The 21076-nt window shown below is 46.1% G+C and overlaps 1 protein-coding gene across 3 annotated transcripts in view; it reads right to left on the bottom strand.

Annotated features, from left to right (window-relative positions):
* Positions 1-21076, bottom strand: part of FRAS1 (Fraser extracellular matrix complex subunit 1) — a 109560-nt gene that overhangs the window by 26733 nt on the left and 61751 nt on the right. For all 3 annotated transcript variants that reach the window (XM_039550676.1, XM_039550677.1, XM_039550678.1), the window contains exons 20-31: positions 17704-17856; positions 15976-16122; positions 12969-13115; positions 12179-12319; positions 11948-12088; positions 11583-11726; positions 10744-11014; positions 9415-9499; positions 7423-7737; positions 4863-5016; positions 2919-3097; positions 1493-1609 (exon numbers count right to left, since the gene is read on the bottom strand). In XM_039550676.1, coding sequence (XP_039406610.1) covers positions 1493-1609; positions 2919-3097; positions 4863-5016; positions 7423-7737; positions 9415-9499; positions 10744-11014; positions 11583-11726; positions 11948-12088; positions 12179-12319; positions 12969-13115; positions 15976-16122; positions 17704-17856 — 1994 coding nt within the window. The remainder of the gene's footprint in view (positions 1-1492; positions 1610-2918; positions 3098-4862; positions 5017-7422; positions 7738-9414; positions 9500-10743; positions 11015-11582; positions 11727-11947; positions 12089-12178; positions 12320-12968; positions 13116-15975; positions 16123-17703; positions 17857-21076) is intronic.

The raw sequence follows: 21076 nt of genomic DNA, 5'->3' as shown, positions 1-21076 counted from the left end.
CAAGATTATCACGAACTAAAGGCAGGCAGGGCGTTAAAGGAATTACAGTGCTGCTTGAAGAGACCTAAGTGCCCAAAAGCAGTTAATTTCCACATGTTCATGAACCTTAATCTTGGAGAATTAACAGCTCTGAGAAGTCACCAAATCAAACAGCTCAGCTGGGTATGAAAAGCATCCAGCTCATTTCATAATCTTGAGCAAAACAGGGAGAGAACAAGCTGAGCTAAGGGTATGGGCACTTAAACAATCCGCTTTGGAACATGAAAGGTTATCAATACAGGGGAAGCAGGTTAACTTGATTGAAGAAAAAACAATACAGATGTTGTGTCCACTTTAACCAAAGAGTCACCAAACTTCCCTTGACCTTTCTCAGCAGCACAAGTCAAAGTCAAGACTAGAGGGATGGGAAGACTCAAAGTATTCTGCTTTCCTTTCAGCTTTAGAAGTCTCATTCTGAAGGAGTCTGAAGACAAATGAACAGAACTCAATCACATTGGGGCAGGGAAGTGCAATTTTTTGACAGAAAGATTTAAGGTTATGTTTCTTCCTCGCTGCCTCCAAGGCCTATTTGTCTCTCCCAAAGGTGGGACTCGCAGGTGGCGAGGTAAAATGTGTTTTACGGCCCTATTGAATTTTGTGGGGAGTAATTAGCTATAAAACCCAGTGCCGTGTGGCTCTGCCAGACAGCTCTCCCATCAATTTTGTCAATAATGACAACAACAAAAAGTCAGGAGCAGGAAGATAAACGGCTCCAAGTAGCAGCCTGACCATGTTTCATTATCACCCAGGAAAGGCCGCCACTATTTTAAACCTTGACAAGGCTGTTGTGCCACAGGCTTTTCACCGATCCCTCTCCCATCACTTCCTTTGGCCTTTCCTGGTCCCACACCTGGCATGCAGAACAGGAGAACTAGAGGGGACAGCTGGACTTCACCCACACGTGATGGGGACACACAGGGAAGGCTTGCACCAAAGTCTGAGAGCCCACAAAACCAACTTTAAACCCCAAGATCATCTTTCCAAATAACACAGCTGGGGAAGGAACTACCCTGGAGAGCCCACTCTCATCCAAATGGTCATTCCCAGAGCTGATGCTGCCAGAAAAGGTAATTCAGTTCCAGTATCTGAAAGTTTTCCACATGCATTATGGTCTGCGTTCCTGAGGTCAGAATGATGCATGGGAACTTTCTAATGTGGCTGGGCTACAGCTTGGATCAAGTTTACAGTGGAACCACTGGCAAAACCCAGTCTAACCCACAGTTTTTCTCTCTTGCCATTCCTCCTGGCTTCTCAGGAAAGGGTAAGAATTCCATAAAATGTTGATTTTGCTTCTCTCTCCCCTTCTCCTTTCCAGTCTGTATGTTCATCACTTTTCATACTGAGTTCTTTGACTTTTCATGGGTATTTTCTGCACCCCCCACCCCACTTACTCTTCTGACCTGTCTTTTTTCCCCGTTCCTACTCCAGCCATCTGTGTGGTGTTATCACTTACAGCCATGTGCAAAGAGGAGCCGAGGGAAAGCTGAGGGGCTTTGGGTGTCTGGGGCAGAACAGCAACGTTGAACACGTGGCTTTCCAAGCTGGTTTGTGGACTGGCAGAGCTGGACACCTGGGGAGGAAAGATCATGTGAATGGATCAGTGATTTCTAGACCAGTTTCAGATGTTCCCTTGGCAGTGACTCCCTGCAATCCCAACAGCTTTCAGGATGGGCTGCACTTGTGTTTCACAGACTCGTAAATATTTCCATATATTTTCCACTCTAGCACCAAAAAATTAAGTCAACTCCTAATTGCAAGCCTGCAGTAAAGACATGTAAAGCAAATGATATGAAATTGGTAAAAATTCAGAGGACCAGAACCATTCCCTAGAAGTGAACCTGCAAATGTTCCCAGCAGTCCTGGGGTGAAGTAAATACCCAAAGAAATACAGCTCCCTTCTTGGATAGACTCAGTTATGGCTTTAACTCTTTGTAGGGATGGCAGCGTGCTCTGGAACTCCAGAGAGCACTTTGTGAGCAGGAATGGACTTCATGAAGCCTCATTTCTAGAAAATGCATAAAAATGCAAGTTCTGATGAAAGGAATGATGTCATTTTAGCCATTTGCTGCGCCACCTGCTCTGTCCTAATACTGATGAAAACAACATGTTGGCCCTGAAATGTCCCAGCCCAAGGTTCAAGGCTTGGACAGGGGTGTGCCATGGTCTCCTGATGTGACCAGGTATTCCCAGCTCCCTTTCTTAGTTCTCTGTACAATTATTGCTGCTGCTCCGAGATGGTAAACCCAAACACTCAACTCATGCAAAATGCATAGTCTGTAAGAGGAATGCAGCAATTAAGCCAAAGATTAGCTTGTTCACCACTGACGCTCACAAATTCCTCATTATCACTTATGTTAATTACTTTAGAAATTACCTTAATTGCCTCTCCGGTGCTACAGTAATTGCTTCTGCCTTGTAAACCAGATGTAACAAACACTGCATGTTAGTGTTCACGTAGGCTTAGTTACAGGAGGCTGTGAAACCCTCCCAGCAAACAGCAAGGACCTGTCTGAGGAATTTTACAGCTCTTAAACCTGCGGGGAGTGGGGATTTATTTTAGTTTCCCAGCTGCTGGGGAGTATTTCTACCTTTTGGTCTGTTTGCAAGACAAAGGGCTCTGAAGCCAAAATTAAATTATTAGCTTAGAAACCAAGGGTTGTGTGCCTCTGGGGCTCGCAAAACACACCATTTTTAAAAAGGCACTTGCAACGTTTTTCACTTGGTGTAAATATTATGGGTTTTATGAGGGGATGGTGTATTTGCCAGTATGTATTTACAGACATGTTTGTGTCATTTTTAAAACCCGGAATCACAAGACACAAGTGGAGAAACCCCAGAGAACTGCCACGTGATCTTTCCAGGAACGTGATGAGGAATACCTGGAATTGGAAGGAGTCACTCTCTACTTCAGCTCCAGAGTGCCTGTACCACACGATGCCATCACTGATGTCCTGCTGGGTGAAGGAGGTGGTGGGTGAGGCTGCTCTTCCATCAGGTAAAAGCTGCCAGGAGTCTGCCGGGCCGTCTGCTGGCATCGGGACCAGCAGCACCACTTCCCCTGGGAAAGCGAAGAGGAACTTGGGAGAACACAGGGAGCAAGAGGTGCCTTTGCACCGACTAAGGAGCAGCCAAGGCAAATGCCCGCCCAGCCAGAGCTTTTTTCCATGCAGTGTTAAGTGACAGAAATACTAGCAGAGTTCCCAAAAGCCATCAGCAGACCTTGAGACATCCCAGCGACATTGGGAAATCTTGTTAATTAATTCCATTAAACGGGTTGATAATTCTGCTGACTGGTAATTAATCATTCTGTTATGTGAAACATCCATCATAAGTTCTCCCATTTCATTTCCCCAAACCACCCTTGAAAAGCTGGAGCAACAAAAAGAGTAATTCAGCAAGATGAAATATCACACTTCCATCCGATCATTGAACTCTGGGCTAAAATTCCTTTATCGGTGCCCTAATTACACTCCAAATCTTACAGTTTTGCTCATGGGAGTTCCCCTAAAAAGCTAAAAATCAAATTATATCTTTTCTACAGGTAGGATTATCTTTCCCATTAGTCACAGACTAAGTTAGGCAGATAAGCCCTCCTGGATTCAGGACCAATTCTCCACATTTCTCTCTCTCTTATTTTTTCCCTCCCTTTCTGCAAAACAGTATTTTAGATAAAATTTTGGAGATCATTGACTTCTGCTGCTTCTTCCTCACCTGCAGCTACAAACCTGTTTATATTACTGCAATTAATCACAGTAGAGATAATTATGGTGATACAAACGCAGGATTATAAATTTTAGTTAGGGTTAGGCAGCAGGAGACAAGCTCCTCAGGGAAAAATTCCTGTTTTCATGTAAATGCTTATTAAAAACGAGAAGACAGACCTTCATCTGCAGAAAACTAAAGGGGGAATACAAATTAATTACTTCTCTTCTAAACTGCAAAACTCACATAATCTCTGCTTCCATCAGGTGCTGGCATCTGTTATGGAAACCAGCCTGTCCTCACAGCAAAAGGAAAAAAAAAGCATGGATGTTGCTAGAGGGATCCTCTAATTTTCTCCAGCACAGCAAATTAAATGTGGTGTCATTTCTTAGAAGTGCAAAATATGTTATTCGAAGACACGGTTTTCATGAAGAAAATAGTGATGCTGAGTAGGAAAAAACCATTTTTCTCTTCTTCCATATTTCCTTTCCCTCCACATGACACCTTCTCTTTTTCATCCCATTTTTCTCCATTTATCGCTCCGTCTCAAATCCCAGAACCCTCCACACTCCCCCTTACCCTGTGCCCAGAAGATCCTCCCTAAGCACGGGGTTGCTGGTGAAAGTCACTGCTCTGAGAGCTGAGCTCAGAACCTCTCAAAAGGAATTTGGGGACACTAACTATCTACAGATCCAAACATCACCAAATATTCCTGTTTCTGCTGGCAACCCCTTCCTCTGGGACAAATTAAATCAAACGTCAGGGAATGTAGGGAACTCTTCAAGGCAAACATTTCCTCAGCAGTTTGTAGAGGTAGATATTACTCTGTGCTCCGCAAACTAGACCTTCACTGTGGAGGATTATCTTTTGGCAGTAAGATTCTGCTCTCTCAGGGCTGTAAATACGCCAGGATTCCACTACCACTGGAGAAACACAGATGATCAGGAAGGGCAAAAGTGCTTTGTTATTTTGTATGCCCGTTAGAAGTGGAAAAAGATGAGGTTAGCAGCACTTACCCAGCGTGCCATTCTAAGGAAATATTCCCCCAAATGCTACTGGTTGTGCACAACACACCATGGAAGGGTGCTGCTCTTTGCCAGCAGAGCTCCAGAGGGATTTACCGTGTCTGGGCTGGTCCTTGGTGATGGTGTAGGTGATGTCGGAGTCCCGGGCACCGGGCAGCTCGGCGTGCAGGATTGTCTTGGAGATCTGGAGCATGCCTCCCTGGGGCACCCAGACCATGGAGTTGGTCACCAGCCGAGGGCTCCTGTCGCTCTGCAGGCAGGGGGACAGCAGGAAAAGGCTGACGGGAACGTCAGCAATGCTGCTCTGATGGAAACAGACTTTCAAGAGAAAAGGATCAAGGAGAGTATTCTGGGATTTCTTATGCATTCCATCCTGGTTGTCTGCTTGAAGAAATGGTTGTGGATCCTTCATCTGTATCCCTCAGGCCCAATTCCCAGCCTGTAGGACTGATCTTGTCCTCTAATTTCTAATTTCCTGCTGCTGACCCTAAACCTTCCTGACCTGAGTCTCCCTCCAAAATTTAGTCTTTTACCACCATCCTCATTCTCTCTGAGCATCCACCAGCCTTTTGCTATTTGGTGGGTTTCCTAACCTTCAAACTATTCCTGTGGCTTTTTTTTTCTTTCAAATGAATATTTATCCAATATTAATTTAAGCTTCCTGAAATGTGGTTGTCAGGACTGGATTGCAGTAGTGGTTCCACTACAGTTTCCATTGATTTCAGCAACACTACTCTGGCATTCAAGGATTACATCAGCCCTCTTTGGCTCTAATTTGCTCTGTTGAACGGGTCACCAAAATCCCTGTGACCTCTTCTATGCCATGGTTCTTTCTTATAACCCCAGCTGCTGTAAATGGGACTTCTTTGCTGGATTTCTGCACATTCACCTAGAAACTGGCTGTGGCTGCAGGTCACCTTGACCTGTGTGATCAGTCAAAATCCTGACTACTCCATCTAAGGGATCACCTTCCTCCTCATTTACTACTCTGCATAATCAGTCCCCAAACTGATAAATGACTCATTGCTGTGTTCTTCTGGATCTCTGTCACAGAGACAGGGGAGAGAGCTAAAAAGATATTTGTGGAAAGGAATCACATTAAAGGATGATTTCCCACCTCCTTTTTGACATGTCTGCTGTGCACCCACCTAATTTGTACTCCACTTACACTGTGGCTTTGTTACAAACATGGAAACCTTCAGCTTTTAGGTCACTAAATGACTGAATGTTCCTTCACTGGCCACATCAAACCCATCCAGCACGTTGTAATACCATTCCCACATGGCTTTGATGCTGCTTGTTAATAAGAACAGACTCATGAGACAACCCTTTTTGCTTGGTAATCTATTTTAAAATTACATTTAACATGAATGAATTCCCAGCCCAGGAAAAGTGTTTTCAGACAGCCCAGGGAGGCTCACAAACTCCCCGGTCCGTGCGTCAGCTACCTGCTCCCAGGTAGGGCAGGGTCATCTGCCTTGCAAATACCTTGGAGACCTCTTTTAGCTGGATCTCTAGAGGTCTGGGGTGGCCCTAAAATAAGCATCTTTTGCCCTTTTTTCTGTGTTCCCCCTGGCCTCTCAGAAAAGACAGGCTTCCATGTCTCTGTTCATACTGCAACAGTTCCAGCAAAGGGCCTGCATGGGAAAAGCAGCCATTAGCAACCAAAGGGACTGGAAAAAGCCCTAAAAGCTGCTCTGCTCTCACCTCTGTCACCACCTCCCTTCTTCTCTGTAGTCAAGTGCTGCACAGAGAAACGTGGAATGATACGGAGACACAAGGAAGCACAAAACAGGATAATAAAAGAAACTACTCTCAGCAATTCACCCTCACTGGCATTTACAAGAACCTGCTTAATCAAGAGTGGTGAAAAAAAAAAGGTGTTACAAACAACACAGAGTGGTGTCCAAGCATTTTCACACTCCTTCTGATCCTATTCAGGCTCCTTAGGACCATGGAAGCCATCTGGGTGAAGAAACCACAGGCAGGGCTCCTCTTATTCCAGGAGTGTAATGACAGCACCAGCCTTGAAAGCAACCCCTTTTTCATCCCCAGACTGCTGTGTGAGTCGTGGCACTAATTAACATTAATTACTACTGTAGCTTTAGGAGAACCTGCAGGGTCCAAAAGGGATCAGTGCCTCTTGTGCTGAACTCCACAGAGGCACGGAGTGCTCGCAAAGCTCCCTTCAAATTTTCTTGCCCAAGGTGCTGTGAAAGACATCTAACACAGCAGAGAGGACGAAAGAGGGGCAACGTCATCTCCTCCTAACTCCTTTCCAAGGAGCAGAACTCGAAGGCACTGTGTCAGATCTCTACATAAAAGACTGCCAACTGTGGCCTTCCCTACTGACAGCTCTAATGACAGCTCTACTTTTTGTTACTCTTTCACATTAATAAGGGATGAAGACATTTTCAGCTCTTTCTCCTTCTGTTTTGTTACAGTTTATTACCTTTCATCAAATAACTACGGACTTTAAATCGTCAAAGCTGCACAACTTCAGCTGTTGCAAACCAAAAATTCGGGTCACCTCCAAAACCCAATCAATCCACTACTTTCTCCTGTCGGTAACTCAGCATTAGTGACACCTCAGGGACAGAGTGGTACTTCTCCACACTCCCAATCTGCCTGCCAGGGTTCACGTGCCAGCGCATACCTTGGGAGCAATCCTGATGTGGAGCAGGACGTTCTGGAAGTGGTACCCGTCGCTCACTTGCAGCAGAGCCGTGTCCTGCCGGCTATCGGAGCCATCGTGGGCGTAGCGCAGCCACCCGCCCGCCAGGTCAGCCAGGCGGAAGGTGCCGGAGTCCCCAGGGGGCCCGAGCAGCTTCCCGTGGCGTGGAGGCTCCAAAACCATCAGCACCACGTCCTGAGGATTGTCACTGTCCCCCACGCCAAGCACCAGCTCCGATATCATCCCGGTTTCCCCCCTGCCAACAAGGAGGGGCTCGTTCCTGAACACGTACGGGGCCTGAAACACAAAACCAGCTCTGAGGTGTTTGCTGAACCTGGGAGATTGGATCATGATTAAGGGCTGGAATTAAAAGTTTGGGGATAAGGACATCAGCTCATTTCATCCCTGAAAATCTCCTATTTCTTAGCAGCAGAGAATCACTCTCCACACCTTTTCCCCCGGTGGGCAGATCTAACAATATTTAGCATTTAAAATGAATTAGTCACATGAAAAGAAGATGCTCATGCCACATTAGGCTTAGAAAAGGCAAAAACTTAGGACCTTTATATAGAAAGCATCTGACTCTAGCTGATCTTCATTAGCCTTTGGAGATGACAGCAAAACTGGGTGTCTTCATCATCAGTATTTATTTCATTTCCAACACTCCCCACAGCCTTATTCAAGTTATACCAAAGATCTGCTAGAGGCCATATTTCTGCTGGTTTAAATTAGTTCTCCAGTTCTTTGTCATCAAGAAAGTTTCAATCTGCAGTCTCCATTGATCCCAATAAACATCATTTGCCACGGGTAATGCACCGCCCCAGGAGGGAGGCGATCCCGCAGAGACAAAGTCAAAGCCCTGGGAACATTCATTGGGGAGCCGCTGCTGCCACCTCACCTGTGCACGACTTCCCTGGGTTATTAGGGATCGACAGGCAAAATTCCTATCATTAAACCCCACTTATGTATTCTGGGGCAGTGACTGCAGCTCTTACTTAGGTGAACGTCCTACTGAGGTAAACGAGAGATTAGGCTGAGCCAAGATCTCAGCACCAGCCAGAATCAATATACACATGGATCAAAACCCACAGTTTGTCTTAGTCTAAAGGACAAACTAGAGCACTTCTAATTTCCAGAAGTTATGGGAATGACTAATATGGAATATAAATGACTCGTGGTGAGGATGGAGGCTAAGCCAGGCTTGGAGGCAGGAAGGAGCCAGCACTGAAAGAGTTCTGTCAAGTCATTCGGTGCCCCTCTGAGGATGGAAATGGGCTTTAAGAGTAGCAGATTCTCTTTTGCACTTCAAGGTCTCTATTTGTAAGGATATGTCAAGTAGCCCCAACTTCTGACTGAGCTTTCCACACTGGAAAAAGCTCAGTGCAAGCTGCAAAGCCTCCCTGGAGACCTGGCCCCCATTAAGGTGTCTGTACCCCTCTGGGGTGAGACCAATGTACTGTGCCCCAGACTTTAAACAACAGTAATACAGGAGACACAGACACTTGGCAAGAAGCAGTGAGAAGTTTTAAGAGACACACTTGAAATAGCTCATGCTGATTTAATTCCCAGCTGTCCTAGAACAGAGCATTGAACTTGAGTGTCAAAGCATTCCTGCCATTGGGATCAATCCTGGCCCAATTGCCCCGCAGCAAGAGGCTGAACTGGAGCATCAGCAGATCCAAAGGATAATTGGAGCAGCAGGGACTCCTTAGCTCTCGCTGATAATTGCTCTATGATTGCACAGCTGCAACTCCCTGCACAAGCAAAATGACACAGGCCAACTTCCCCAGTCAATTCCCCAAGTCCCTTTCCTCCATCTGACTCTTGGCTGCCGCCCCTAAGGGAGAGTTGAGTGCAGTTTGCCTGATCTGAACACCTGCTCAAGTTCTGCCCAGCTCCTGTGTTATCCCTGCAAGAAACCAGGGCTCCAAATGGTACAAAATTTGGGGTTGTTTCCAGGCTTTGTTACGTTACCTGTGTTGAGAATGCTTGAATGTTGATCACCTCAGAGTGGGAGAATGACCCTTGATCACTGACCTTCAAGGAAAACTGTCCTTTCCTAAACAGGTCCCCAGCAAGCCAAAATACAGGATAATATAAATTAATGAAGTGCTCTTCCAGGACTCGATAATGACAAGCATATTATATATTCAGCAGAAATGACTAGCTCAGTGACAGAAGCTTTAGCTCAAGTTTTCTTCAATTATGTTTTTATAGTATTTTTTCTTGAAGATTCACAACAGTCACAACAGGTAATAAAACACCTTTAGCTGTGTAATATATATATATATGTATACCCTCATCTCCCTTTAAGTAATGTTATCTACATTGGATGGCATCTCCAAGATAAAGTGCCAATTCTAAATGTCAGCCACTTGCCGCTAAAGAAAAATGTCACTTATCTGGCTTCAGGACTTGCCAGGATTTTTCCTTCCCATTTACTTTTCAGTGATGCCACCCAAACACTTTGAAGTTTTAAGTAACAGTATAAATAATAAATAGAGTAATATTCAGTAATAAAGTAGCTTTGTTTCTCAAGAGAAGACGCTGACATTTCAGGGTGGCTACCAGGCAGACTAAAAAAAAAAAAGCAGGATATAGGAACATACGCCTGAAGTCTGGTGAACACCAGCTAACCCTTGGCATCAGGACACCCTGAAAGTCTTCTTTAGATCTTATTTAGATCAAAGACCTCCCTGATTTATGCAGCCAGAAATTTAGAACAATTCCACCAATGTCACTCTAGTGCCAAGGCTTTATGGTGATGCAAATCAGGAGTGGAATGGCTGGCTTATTGCCTGGCTGCAGGAACAATCTGCTTCCTTGCTACATCCTTGCAGTGTGAGCTGTGCCAGCTACTAATCACCACTAATTATTCCAGGGTACTAACAGAGCTCATACTGGAGGCAAACAAGGAATGGCTGAAGGCAAACTATGCCAGAGAGCACAGCAGTGACATCACTTGAGCCTCTACCTAACAGTATAAAGAAATTGTGCTAAGAATCAGACTAATATGCCAGTTTTATCTCTCAGCTGAGTATCCTCAAGATGGAACAGATTCCTGCACCCCAAAAGTACAACAGGTTTGGGAGCTGGGTCACAGTGACCTACCATGAACGGAGAAGTTTTGCACCACCAGTTACACTGTGGTACAGCGTTAAGTATGTTGGTAGTTGATTTAGCAGCAGTGGGAAGCGTGCTTCCCTGTAGGAATGCTTCCAAGGAAGAAGGAAACACCTGTTCTCAAGATACAAGAATTTTTTTGTGAGGCAAGAGCTCAGAAAAAAGCTTCCCTCCAGTCACCTGGGCTCCTCTTTGCCGTGCATGAAGCGGACCCTCCTCTCCCGCACGTCCCTGCAGCTGAAGCGGCGGCCGTGGCTCAGCGGCACCTCCCGCCCGTCCAGCAGCATCACCAGCCGGCCAGTGGAGGGAATGCTGTCCACATGGAACAGCAGCTGGCCCGAGGCACCGGCCGGATCACACACGCCCAGCAAGGACAGGTCTAGGGGCTGCACCCCGCCAATGCCCACCGTGAGGGTGCTGCTCACACGGGAGCTCAAGGGATGCCTGCTGGCTGAAGGGAAAGAAGGGAGAAGTGTTACGGCAGGAATCACCATGGGCTGTGTTGGCATCATGCTTGTCACCACTATTTTTTGGGTGCCCTGTTCATTCCTGACCCAGGTGGACTGCAATCCATCCCAATCCCCACGATGACTTTGGCAAATCACTTCCCACCTTGATTTCCCCATCACAGAATTGAAAGCCGGCACACTCTGGCTTGTCCTGCAGAGAGTCTAGTCAATAGTCATTTAGAATAAAGAAAGGATAAGTAACAACTAAACTTGATTCAAGAAGGGATTTCCCCAAGATATTTTGTCACTGGTTTTACACTGATGATAAATGATGCTGCTGCAAACATGTGCCTGCACACCTAACCAGGTACCTTCACTTAGAAAGCCATGTATATGCACATCTTATGAAACCAAAACGTTGGAGAAAAAGAGCTGCTGGCTTTCAACAGCCACCACGAAACTGCACAGAACTGAATTCCAAAAATGTGACTGAATGAACACGTCTCCTGGCTTTAAAATCCGCTGCTAGGAGCCTGTCAGCTCGGCCACTTTATCTTGAGAGACACTCACCTTCTTCACACTCTCTGGTCCGTGTATTGCCATAGAAACCCTGGCCACAGGCAGAAACACAGATCTTATTCCTCAGAAACGTGGTGCTGTCACAGAGGTGGCAGAGGCTGCCACTGTCACACTCCAGGCATCCGGGAGGACAAGCTGCATGGGGTGGAAAGCACAGCCCCACTGAGGCACTGCAAAACCAACGTGGCCACTGGTGTGCAGAGCTGTCCCCGGGGTCAGAGCAGAAGCACCACTCTGTGTGTCTTACCTACCTGACAAAAAGAGTCAAAATGAGGGGCAAAGTGTTGAGATAAGAGTTGGTAAGAAGTTCCTTCCTCATTTGACCATGGTCCCTGCACCAAGCTCGCTGTGCTTACCTGTGCACTTGCGCTGTGCCTCGTCTGCATAGTATCTCTGCCCACATTTGGGAACACAAAGACTGCCCAGGAGGAAAAACGGGGCTGGGCAAAGGCTGCACTTGTCTGCTTGGTGGCACTGAAGGCAGGGTTGATCACACCCTAAAGAGACACATGCAAAGAGTTCAGCTCGACAGCTCTTGGGAGACAAGCAGGGCAACACGTTGGAAGTAATGCTCCATAAAAACTCACTCTGGCACGTGTCTGATTCCCGGAAAAAAGCTGGAGGGCACTCTTCCACACAAGCTCCTTCATGGAGAACGTGGCCCTCCATGCACTGCAGGCAGTCAGTCCTTTGGGGACCTTTGCAGGCATTACAGCTCCAGTCACACTCTGGAAGAAAACAAAAATCAGTTCAGGGCAGCCCTTTCTGGGGTGCTCACCCTGCACAAGGGCTTAGCACCTGGGGTCTACAAGCTGTGGGAATATATCACTTATTGCCATTATGGAACACTCTGCTGGGGAGTTCTGGAAATTTTTCAAGTCACGTGTCTTTTAAATCACTCCAAACTGCTGTTTCTGCAGCCATTCAGTGATGCAGGATTTAATAAGACAGAGAGAGAGACAGGTATGTACAGGAGGCCAGATAAACACCCTAAAAGAGACTTATCCTGGCAAGCTCACTCGTTATCAGCTGACCCGTGACTAAACGAATTGCTGGACCTGACCCCTGAAAACTTTGCTGGCTCAGTTACAAAATCATTTACAAGAGAGCGATCTGCAATAATCTTGTTCCACTGAAAGGCTCAAGTATGTGACAGCAGGCTGCCCAAAAAGAGAAAAAAACTGCAGAAACCTTGCAAGCAACCTGTCACTGAACAATTTCCCCCTTCCTACAGCCTTTTTAAGGCAGGCCACCTGCACAGCTCCCGCTGCCATGGAACGGATTCTTAGCCAAGGCACTTGTATTTATTTCTTATTTATTTCTTTTTTTTCCTTTCCTTTTTTTTTTTTCCCTTGAAACCAGCAATGTATTTTTCACCTCTGCAAGTCTTGCTGGAAAAATCCAGGTAATACTGCTGAGCACAGCTCTCGTACTGGCACTCCCCAAAGAGCAGGACCTTGGCTGGATCTCTGCACGATGTGCAGCCGGCGGCCGAGTCGCAGCTCCAGCACTGGCTGCCGCAAGCTGTGGAAAGACAAGGGAAATCAGTGTCATTCCCGATGCACCAGCTGACTGCACAAGTCAAAATGGTGTTGTCCTGCAGCCTTGCTACTCCTCTTGTCCTCTGTGGGGACTTCAGAGTTTTTGCTTGTTATGTTCCTTTTCACATTCTCCAAACTGTAGAGTCTCTTTCCATTTGGAACAGGCTGGAATGTCCCCTCACGCTGCTTCTTACTCTCCTCAGGCCACGGTAAAACATTGACCCTGAGTCCAAATCCCCAAATAAGAGCTTTCCCTGTCCCTGTTTTCTTATTTCCTTGATGCAACCTGCGTTTCATATGACTTTTGACCCGGAAACACACAAATTTGGAGAGCACAGTAGACTGCTGCAATCCTTGGTGGGACCAAAGGCCCATTTAATTTCCCTTAGCGTTTCCACCTTTTTATCTGCACACAGCGTGAAATTCTGGAGCTGCAGGGAGCAACAAAGGTGCCAGGAAAAAAATAAGTCAGGGATTTACTAAATCTAGGATCAAAGTCCTAGAGTTGACTATTTCAACTCACCTCGTTGATGTCCAGGAACTAAACTTTGCAGGAGGCCGTACTAACAGTTTGGGTCATAAATACTGACATGTTTATTCAAAACACAGTTTTATAACCAAAAAAAACCCTCCAAATATCAAAGTAAATGTGAAAATACCCACGTTGCTCTCACTGAAGCAAGAACCCAGTGTTTTTCAAAAGAGTTACTTGCTTTAGCTCCTCTATAAAATGTCACAGAAGGTCTGTATTTTATTGATGTACAAATGATTTCTAGCAAAATGTTTACCTGAAGAATCTAGCAGCTGCTCTTAGGTGCTCTGCTGCCACTCTGGCTTTACTTCCCTTAAGAATACTACATGAAAAAACTACTTTTTAGAAGTGCTCCAAAGAACCATCTATTAAAAATACAGTAAAACATGAGGTCTAAATCCATGGAAATCAGGCTACCCATGGAGCCATGCCAGGAGAGTAAGCAAAAACTGTATCTGGAAGCAAACCTGTCTGCTTGTTTTATCAGTGTGACTCCCTATCTGCACTTTTAAGCCCATGAAGGACTCGTTAAGCTTCTCACTGTTCCTGGGCCAGGATGTCATTGAGTTTAAAAATATCTCCTGGAGCCCATACGTGCACTCAGCATCTCTCTGAACCTCATTCCAACCCCGAGTTCCTCAAAAGTGCAAAGAGACTAAAATAAATGTTGAAGAGAGACCAGATTTTCTCAGCCTAACAGCCAACCTCCAATTAAACAATCTTCATGCCCTCCAAGTGGCAGTTTCCCAGCAGCCTGGGACAATCTGTATCTCCGTGGCTTATCGGCAGCACTTGAAAAGGCACAAGTGACACTTGGAATGACAAAAATCCAACACACTCAGCCTTGAGCCTCCTGCCCCAAGGATTACAAACACTTCTTAAAAAGCCATTTGCAATAAGGAGATTAGAGTAGCTGAATTGGCTTGCAAAAAAATAAAAATCTATTTGCAGTTGAGCCCCTGAACCAAATTCGGGAATGGTGCAGGCCCCAGGAACATTCCAGGTCTACCTTGATATCCCGAGGCAGGGGCTATCTACAGGAAAGCTTTCATTAGAAAGGGCCATGTCAATTAGGAAGGGAGATATTCTGGTGCAGCAAGCAATAAGAGAATCCATACTGCAGGAAAAAAACCTGAGTATTTTGTAGAGCTTGTAGCAAACTAGCCAGGACAGCAAGAATCCCATTTTTTTTTAACTCCTATTTTTTATTACTTTCCTTTTTTCATTATTATTGAGTAGCCTTTTTTTTTTTTTCTCTCTCAACAGAAGAGTGGTGCAAATCCTTCCAATTATTTCCTTGAACCTATGTGTCTCCATTTCTGCTGATCATATGGAAATAATAGTTTCAAGAGAACCATTTCAACAAAAGGCAGGTAAAGCTGACAACTGCATCAGTTTCCTCCTACAGGACCTCACCAGTGACAAAACAGGGTCTAGGTAGGATGACACTGATACCTGGACTCACAGTGCAACAGAGTTATTTTATAAATCAGAGAATTTAAATCAGGGTAATGCAGGACATCACTAATCTGAGTGTTTGGGTTCACAGTGACCAAAGCCCTTAAGCATTCACTCATTTTTAGGTGTGTGTATTATAGCAGGACGATTCAAGCAGGGCTTTTTCCTGGTTTTTATATCTTTAGGCCATACCACTTTGCATTTTGGAACATCAAGCCAAATAATTATGAGAGGAATAACCCAGGGCCAGAGTGAACACAGAATAATAAAGGAAAGGAAAGGACCTGAGAGATTCACAAAGGATAGCAGGGGTAGGATAAAACATAACTTAGCACCAGATCAATTCCACCAGATCATTAGGATCAGCTCAGGTCTGTCAGGCCTGTGCCTACCAAGCTTCCCCAGCTTGTTTCTCCTGGGGTTTCACATGAGGAGAAATGCACATAAATGCTACAGTGCAGTTTTCCATGGCATGTGCTGGCAGGTAGTGCAGTGAGGAGGGGGTTTGCCTCAGTTAGGATTGATTAAAACTGGTCTCAACTTGCCAAGTTTTCCTAAAGTCCAGAATCCATCACAGGGAAACCTACACAAATGCCCCTGCAGATTTTTACAGCAGGACACAAAGCCTCTTGTCTTTGAGGTCAATAACAAAACTGCAACTGTTTTCAAATTTCAACCATGCTGTAGGCTCTGCTCCCGAGGCAGCTCATCACCTCTGTCAACTCACATCGCGTTTTTAGGCACTTGAAACCTTTCTTTTCCAGGCAACAGGAACAGTGAGCAAAGGAACAAGAAAAGACATGTTGGTAAATGCCTTGTGGAAAGGAGAGATGGCTGGGGGAGAGGCACTCACGTCTGCAGGTCTGCCTGTCATCCCTGTAGTATCCCGGGGAACAGAGCGGAGCACACGCGCCCGTGTGGGACAGAACCAGGCTGGTGTTGCAGGAAGAGCAGGAGAAGGGACCCTCGGCAGTGCAGGTTTTACATGAAGGGTGGCACCCTGCAGGGACAGCAAAAACCAGTGTTTCTGTTCAAGGAAAAGCACGTCTCAGGGCAAGTTCCACAAGCTTCAGCAGAAACGCTCTCCGAGACGGAGAGTAGGGATGGTGAGCACCAGAAGTTCCTGCCAAGTCTAAGCCCTCAGTGGAGCACAGTGCCTCCTGCACAAGAAAGGATCCTCTCCTTTCTTTCTCTTTTTACCCTCTTCTCTTCAACCTTCCGCTCTCCTTAAGAAAAGCTCTTAGAGGGTCTGGCCAGGACCTGTCTAACAGAAGAGTGAGAAAAGGGCAAGTATGTCCCTCCCTCTCACGCTTTCTCTCACCTAGCTTCAGGTCAGATCCTCTTTGTCTGTGTAGGAACCATTTAGTGCTTTTCTGACAGTTCCACACTTCCCTGAAGATTCACATCCATCCCTTCAGCAGGAACTGCACTGAGGGAAACCAGACTATCTCCATGCACCCTCTCCCCATTTCCCTCATGACTTCTCAGGCTCATTTCTTAGTCTGACCAAAGAGATTTAAAATATCACAATGGCTGAGGCCAATGTACCCTATTGCTTTCTCCAGAGAGGTTACATACAAAATTATTAGTCTGTTTTACTTCTTGACAGGCCTTTAGCTAAAGATTGATGCCATCATTACATCTGTCATGATAGGTATAAAATTAATCATGAGTGAGAGTGGGCGAACAATCAGAAGCGACCACAGTGAGCTGTGCTGGGGATCTTAAAAGCCAGGACAAAATGTCCTATGAGTTGACACAGTCGGAATAATGCACAACTCCTTTTAAATGAAATCTATCAACCAAAGGGAAGAAATGTTGTCCCTAGGCTTACATTTCCAGGAAGGCAAAACCTCTCTCTCTCAGGGGCCTTTCCAATCAAGTGACACAGGGTATGTTTCATACAGCTCTGAGATCTCATTTGTCAAAAACAGGTAAATAAACACACAGCTCCCGGAATGCTGGAGAGAACCTTTGAAATATTACCCACCCTAAACTAGATTAGGAAATGCCACTTCCTGCCAAAGGAGCATCTACATTGTGCTGAATTTCTGGTTTTGGTTCCTTTCTCTGAAACTAAACTGCAATACCCTGTGCTCGGTTTTGAGCTTTACCACATCTCTGTCAGCCACAGACCAAAAAAAGCAACCTGCTTCCTTCTGAGAGCCCAAGGAATATAAAGCAGCTCAATGACTGGACTATGAAACCACATCAACAACAAAAAGTGGAGGAGATGCAGGGACACGTTAGAAAATAAAATGTGCCACAGGTGCTGCATCCATCACACCAGCCTAAAAGGCTGAATGAAATTGGCTTTCTGTTTTAGGAGCTGCTACAACCCATCACCTTCTCGGCCATTACTGTAGCCTCAGTAACAGACCTTAGCTAGGGTGATGTTCCATCTCAGGCTGCAAAACATCCTGAGAAACCCCTACCAGCAAGAGAAAAAAAATCTGTTCCAGTGCAGTGTCGTGCCAGCTGGACAAAGCTTCTCTACTGAACAGGAATCATTCCATGGAACTTCTCACAAGGACCCAGGCATTCCCTGCAGCTACTCGAGGCATGTGTAGGAACCACTCACTTTTGCAGGCCCCGTTCTCGGCGTAGTGTCCCGGAGGACAGTCAGGAAGGCAGTGATCCCCCAGGAGCAGGTGACGGGCGTTCTGGCACTTCAGGCAGACGCTGCCGGCGTCCCGCAGGTTGGCCACGCACTGACGGCAGAGGGGGTGGCAGTCTAGAGGGAGCAGGGAACAAGGGACACTGAGCACGGAGGAACAGCACAGAACTTTGCTGAGAACTCCAGGAGGGTGTTAGGGATGGAACTGTGAGAGCGCATCCTGCTACCCGAAATTCCCGCATCCAAGGAGCATTCCTTTCCTCTCGCCTCCTCCTCATCTCGTGCTCTTCCTGAGCACCACAACATTTTCTCTTTTCCTCTGCATCCCTCCTGCCTCATTCAAGCATCCTCTTTCCCATCCTTAAGTGAGCTTGGGAAAGCTTTGCACAAAGCCAGCTCAAAGCCCTTTGCTTCCCAAGACCTTTCTCTGATTTTGGGTGCCTCTGCCTACAGGTTTCTCTTCAGCTCCACTGGAAGCCTTAGGCACTCACCTCCCTCTGTTCCCACCGTGGAAAAATGAGGAACACAACCTGTACAGCTGTATGACCTTCTCCTGTACTTCCTTCTGTTCACATTTTCCCACACAAATGAGACACCCATACCCCGAAACAGCCACTGCAGCCCTCAAAGCCAAGCCAAGAGTGGCACTGGAGTGCCTCAAAACCTTTTCGTTTTTCCATTTTTCCCCAGCAGGACACAGGCTTGTGTCTCCTGACCTCTGCCTGAACTTAGGTGCTTCAAAAGATGTGACAACAAGCCTTTTGTGTGCACAAAGGTGCAGTGTAAGGCAACCTGGAAGCCAAATTAATCCTCATTATGGTAATTGAGAAAATTAAAAAGGAAATGACGACTGTCTTGAAAGAAATGTAATAATGAGGCTTGATTTGAGTACCTGGCCTCTTGTCAGATTTCTGCTGCAGGTTCACCTTCCTGTCTTTTGTCTCCTGTGACAGCATTACTACAGATTGTCAGGCAATCTAATTTTACAAGCTGAAGACAGGCTCACGTCAGAGCCTGGAGGAATTCTGCATCCATAGCTGCAGGAGCGCGGCAGCGGCTGGAGCCTCGCCCCAGCTGACGTCTCCTGCATGTCACACACAGGTGATTCTTACCAAACACTGCTGCTGCAAAAGCCCAGAAGCAGCTCAGAAATGGATCCACTCCTGACTGCAGGCAGGGATCCAAGGTCCTTAAAGCAGCTGCCTCCTTCACCTCCTGCTTCTACAGGGTATGTAATCCATCGAGTTTCTGCCCCACGCTCTCAGCCTTGGAGCTGGGGAATTAATGGCCAGAGCTGGGGTAAAGGTGTGCAGGAAGACACTCTGTGCTTCAGATAAAAGCAAAGCAGCACATGCAGTCATGCTCCCAAACTCAGTGACCAACCTCAGAGGGGCTGGCTGCAGCTCACAGGGGTTATCGTTCTGCAGTTTCCGACTGTGCAGGAGAACAACTCCATACCCAAGGCATAAATCCCATGAATCTTCACTGCCAAAGATCCCAGACCTACACTGACATTGGAGTGGAAAGACCTGCCATCTCTCTGGAGTCCCTGGAGCCAGAAAGGATCACATGCAGCCCACCTTAAGGAGCAAGGACTGTGAGATCATCCAAAAGGCCCTGAGCACCTGTAATTTGTACGCGCGGGCCTGGAGGTGGGGTGAAGAGTTTTAGGCACATATAACCAATAAAATTAACATAAATCCAATTAGATTTTTTCTACTTCCACGTTTACCTGGTAATATGTCGACTCTCCTTACTGCTAAAATAATACTCCTCCACTTTAATCTCTTGCTGGAGCCACTGGTCTCTAATAAAGAGCTTTGGCAGGGTATAATGAGTAACACATCTGGTCGAAAGGTTTCATAAACAGAGCATAAAAATGAAGCTGAGAAAGTGTAGGGTATCAAACAGTCAGTATCTGCAGTAAAAATCCTAGATTTTCCCAAACTAACACTTAAAAATCTAAGTATCTACAAAACTCTGTGCTGCTGCAGCGGAGTTTTCTCTTTGTGAGCCTCTCTTTTTGCTTCCACGAGAGGAAAGAGTTTTCCCAGTTACTGTTTTAGGATGAATCAGCCCCATCACACTCTTGTTCCTTTGCAAGCCTGGAGATCAAAGCACACACAACACCAACAAAAAACCCAGGGCTGACGCTCATGGCGAATTTGAGGGACATTGGGGAGCGAGTGAGAGAGTGAGGGAAGAACTGAAGTGCTTTGTTTAGGGAGAGATGATTTCACTTTTTCACAGCAGGCTCCCTTTGAAGCGAGGACTAACAGAAGGGGGATGTTTTCTTTGTGCTTCTCAATAACACCCCACAGCCCTACTTGTTTCCTGCTTCTGCCTTCTCCCTGTCAATCCTCCCTCCAGCTCAGCCAGTGGGCACGTTACAGCCTGTGGCATTTGGGCTTTCTGGAGCCTTCACATCCCCAGCTGGCTGCAGGTCAGTGCAACACAGTTAGCTAATTCCCTTAGACCCCTTCCAGTATCCCAACTGGATTCTTAGGGAAGTCTGTCACCACTTGGCTTGTAGTCCCAATGCCTCGCTCCTCATCTTCCTGAGACTACTGACTTGGCTCCCACTGTCCAAACAAAATGTTTTCCTGCACCCCTTCCAGCTGGTTCTGATTTCCTCTTTCTTCACCTCTATGCAAAAATAACCCCCATCACCTTCCCTATCACTGGTCTTGCTAAAAAGCAACTTTCATTGTAAAGTAGAATGGAATTACTTACATGGATTTCCAGAGTTACTTGACTTCCACACACTCTTTAGCTTTCTCTTAGCAAATAAAGCAAGAAAACAGTGCCCTTCCTACACAGAATTTATCTGTTACAGATTGTTTTAAGACAAAAGAGGCTGTTGGGGAGACAAAATCCTCTCTGAAGTGTTTGTGAATGCTCACAAAGGAAACCAGAGGCATTTCTGCCTCTCAGCTCCACCATTTGCTAAGCAATCACCCGCTCATATTGTTTAAACATTTCTCCCCTCTTAGGGGCTCTCCAGAAAAGCATTTCCCGATGCAAGTTTTGTGCTGAACTCTAAGGTGAGGTCTGAGGCTTACGACAGAGCATGACTTAAAATCAGGGCTGAAAACACCACACGCCTTACAGGCACCTCAATGTACAAAAAGTCTCTGGTATCTTACAGTAAATCCAGAAAGTAAATCAGTATGGTTGGTTTAAAAGGATACACACCGTTGACCAGGATTTTTGCCTTGCTTTGGTTGTTGGAATGGTTTTTTTGTGTCTCTTTTCCAAGACCTGGAAGGGAATCTGTCACTCAAAACAACCAAAGTGAATTCTTGCTGAAGTGCAACCGCGTTTGCAGGGCTCTGCC

This window comes from Corvus cornix, chromosome 4 (genome assembly GCF_000738735.6).
Source record: "Corvus cornix cornix isolate S_Up_H32 chromosome 4, ASM73873v5, whole genome shotgun sequence".
NCBI lineage: Eukaryota > Metazoa > Chordata > Aves > Passeriformes > Corvidae > Corvus > Corvus cornix.
The sequence above is the reverse complement of the archived record's forward strand: the minus strand, read 5'-3'. Positions and strand labels throughout refer to the sequence as shown.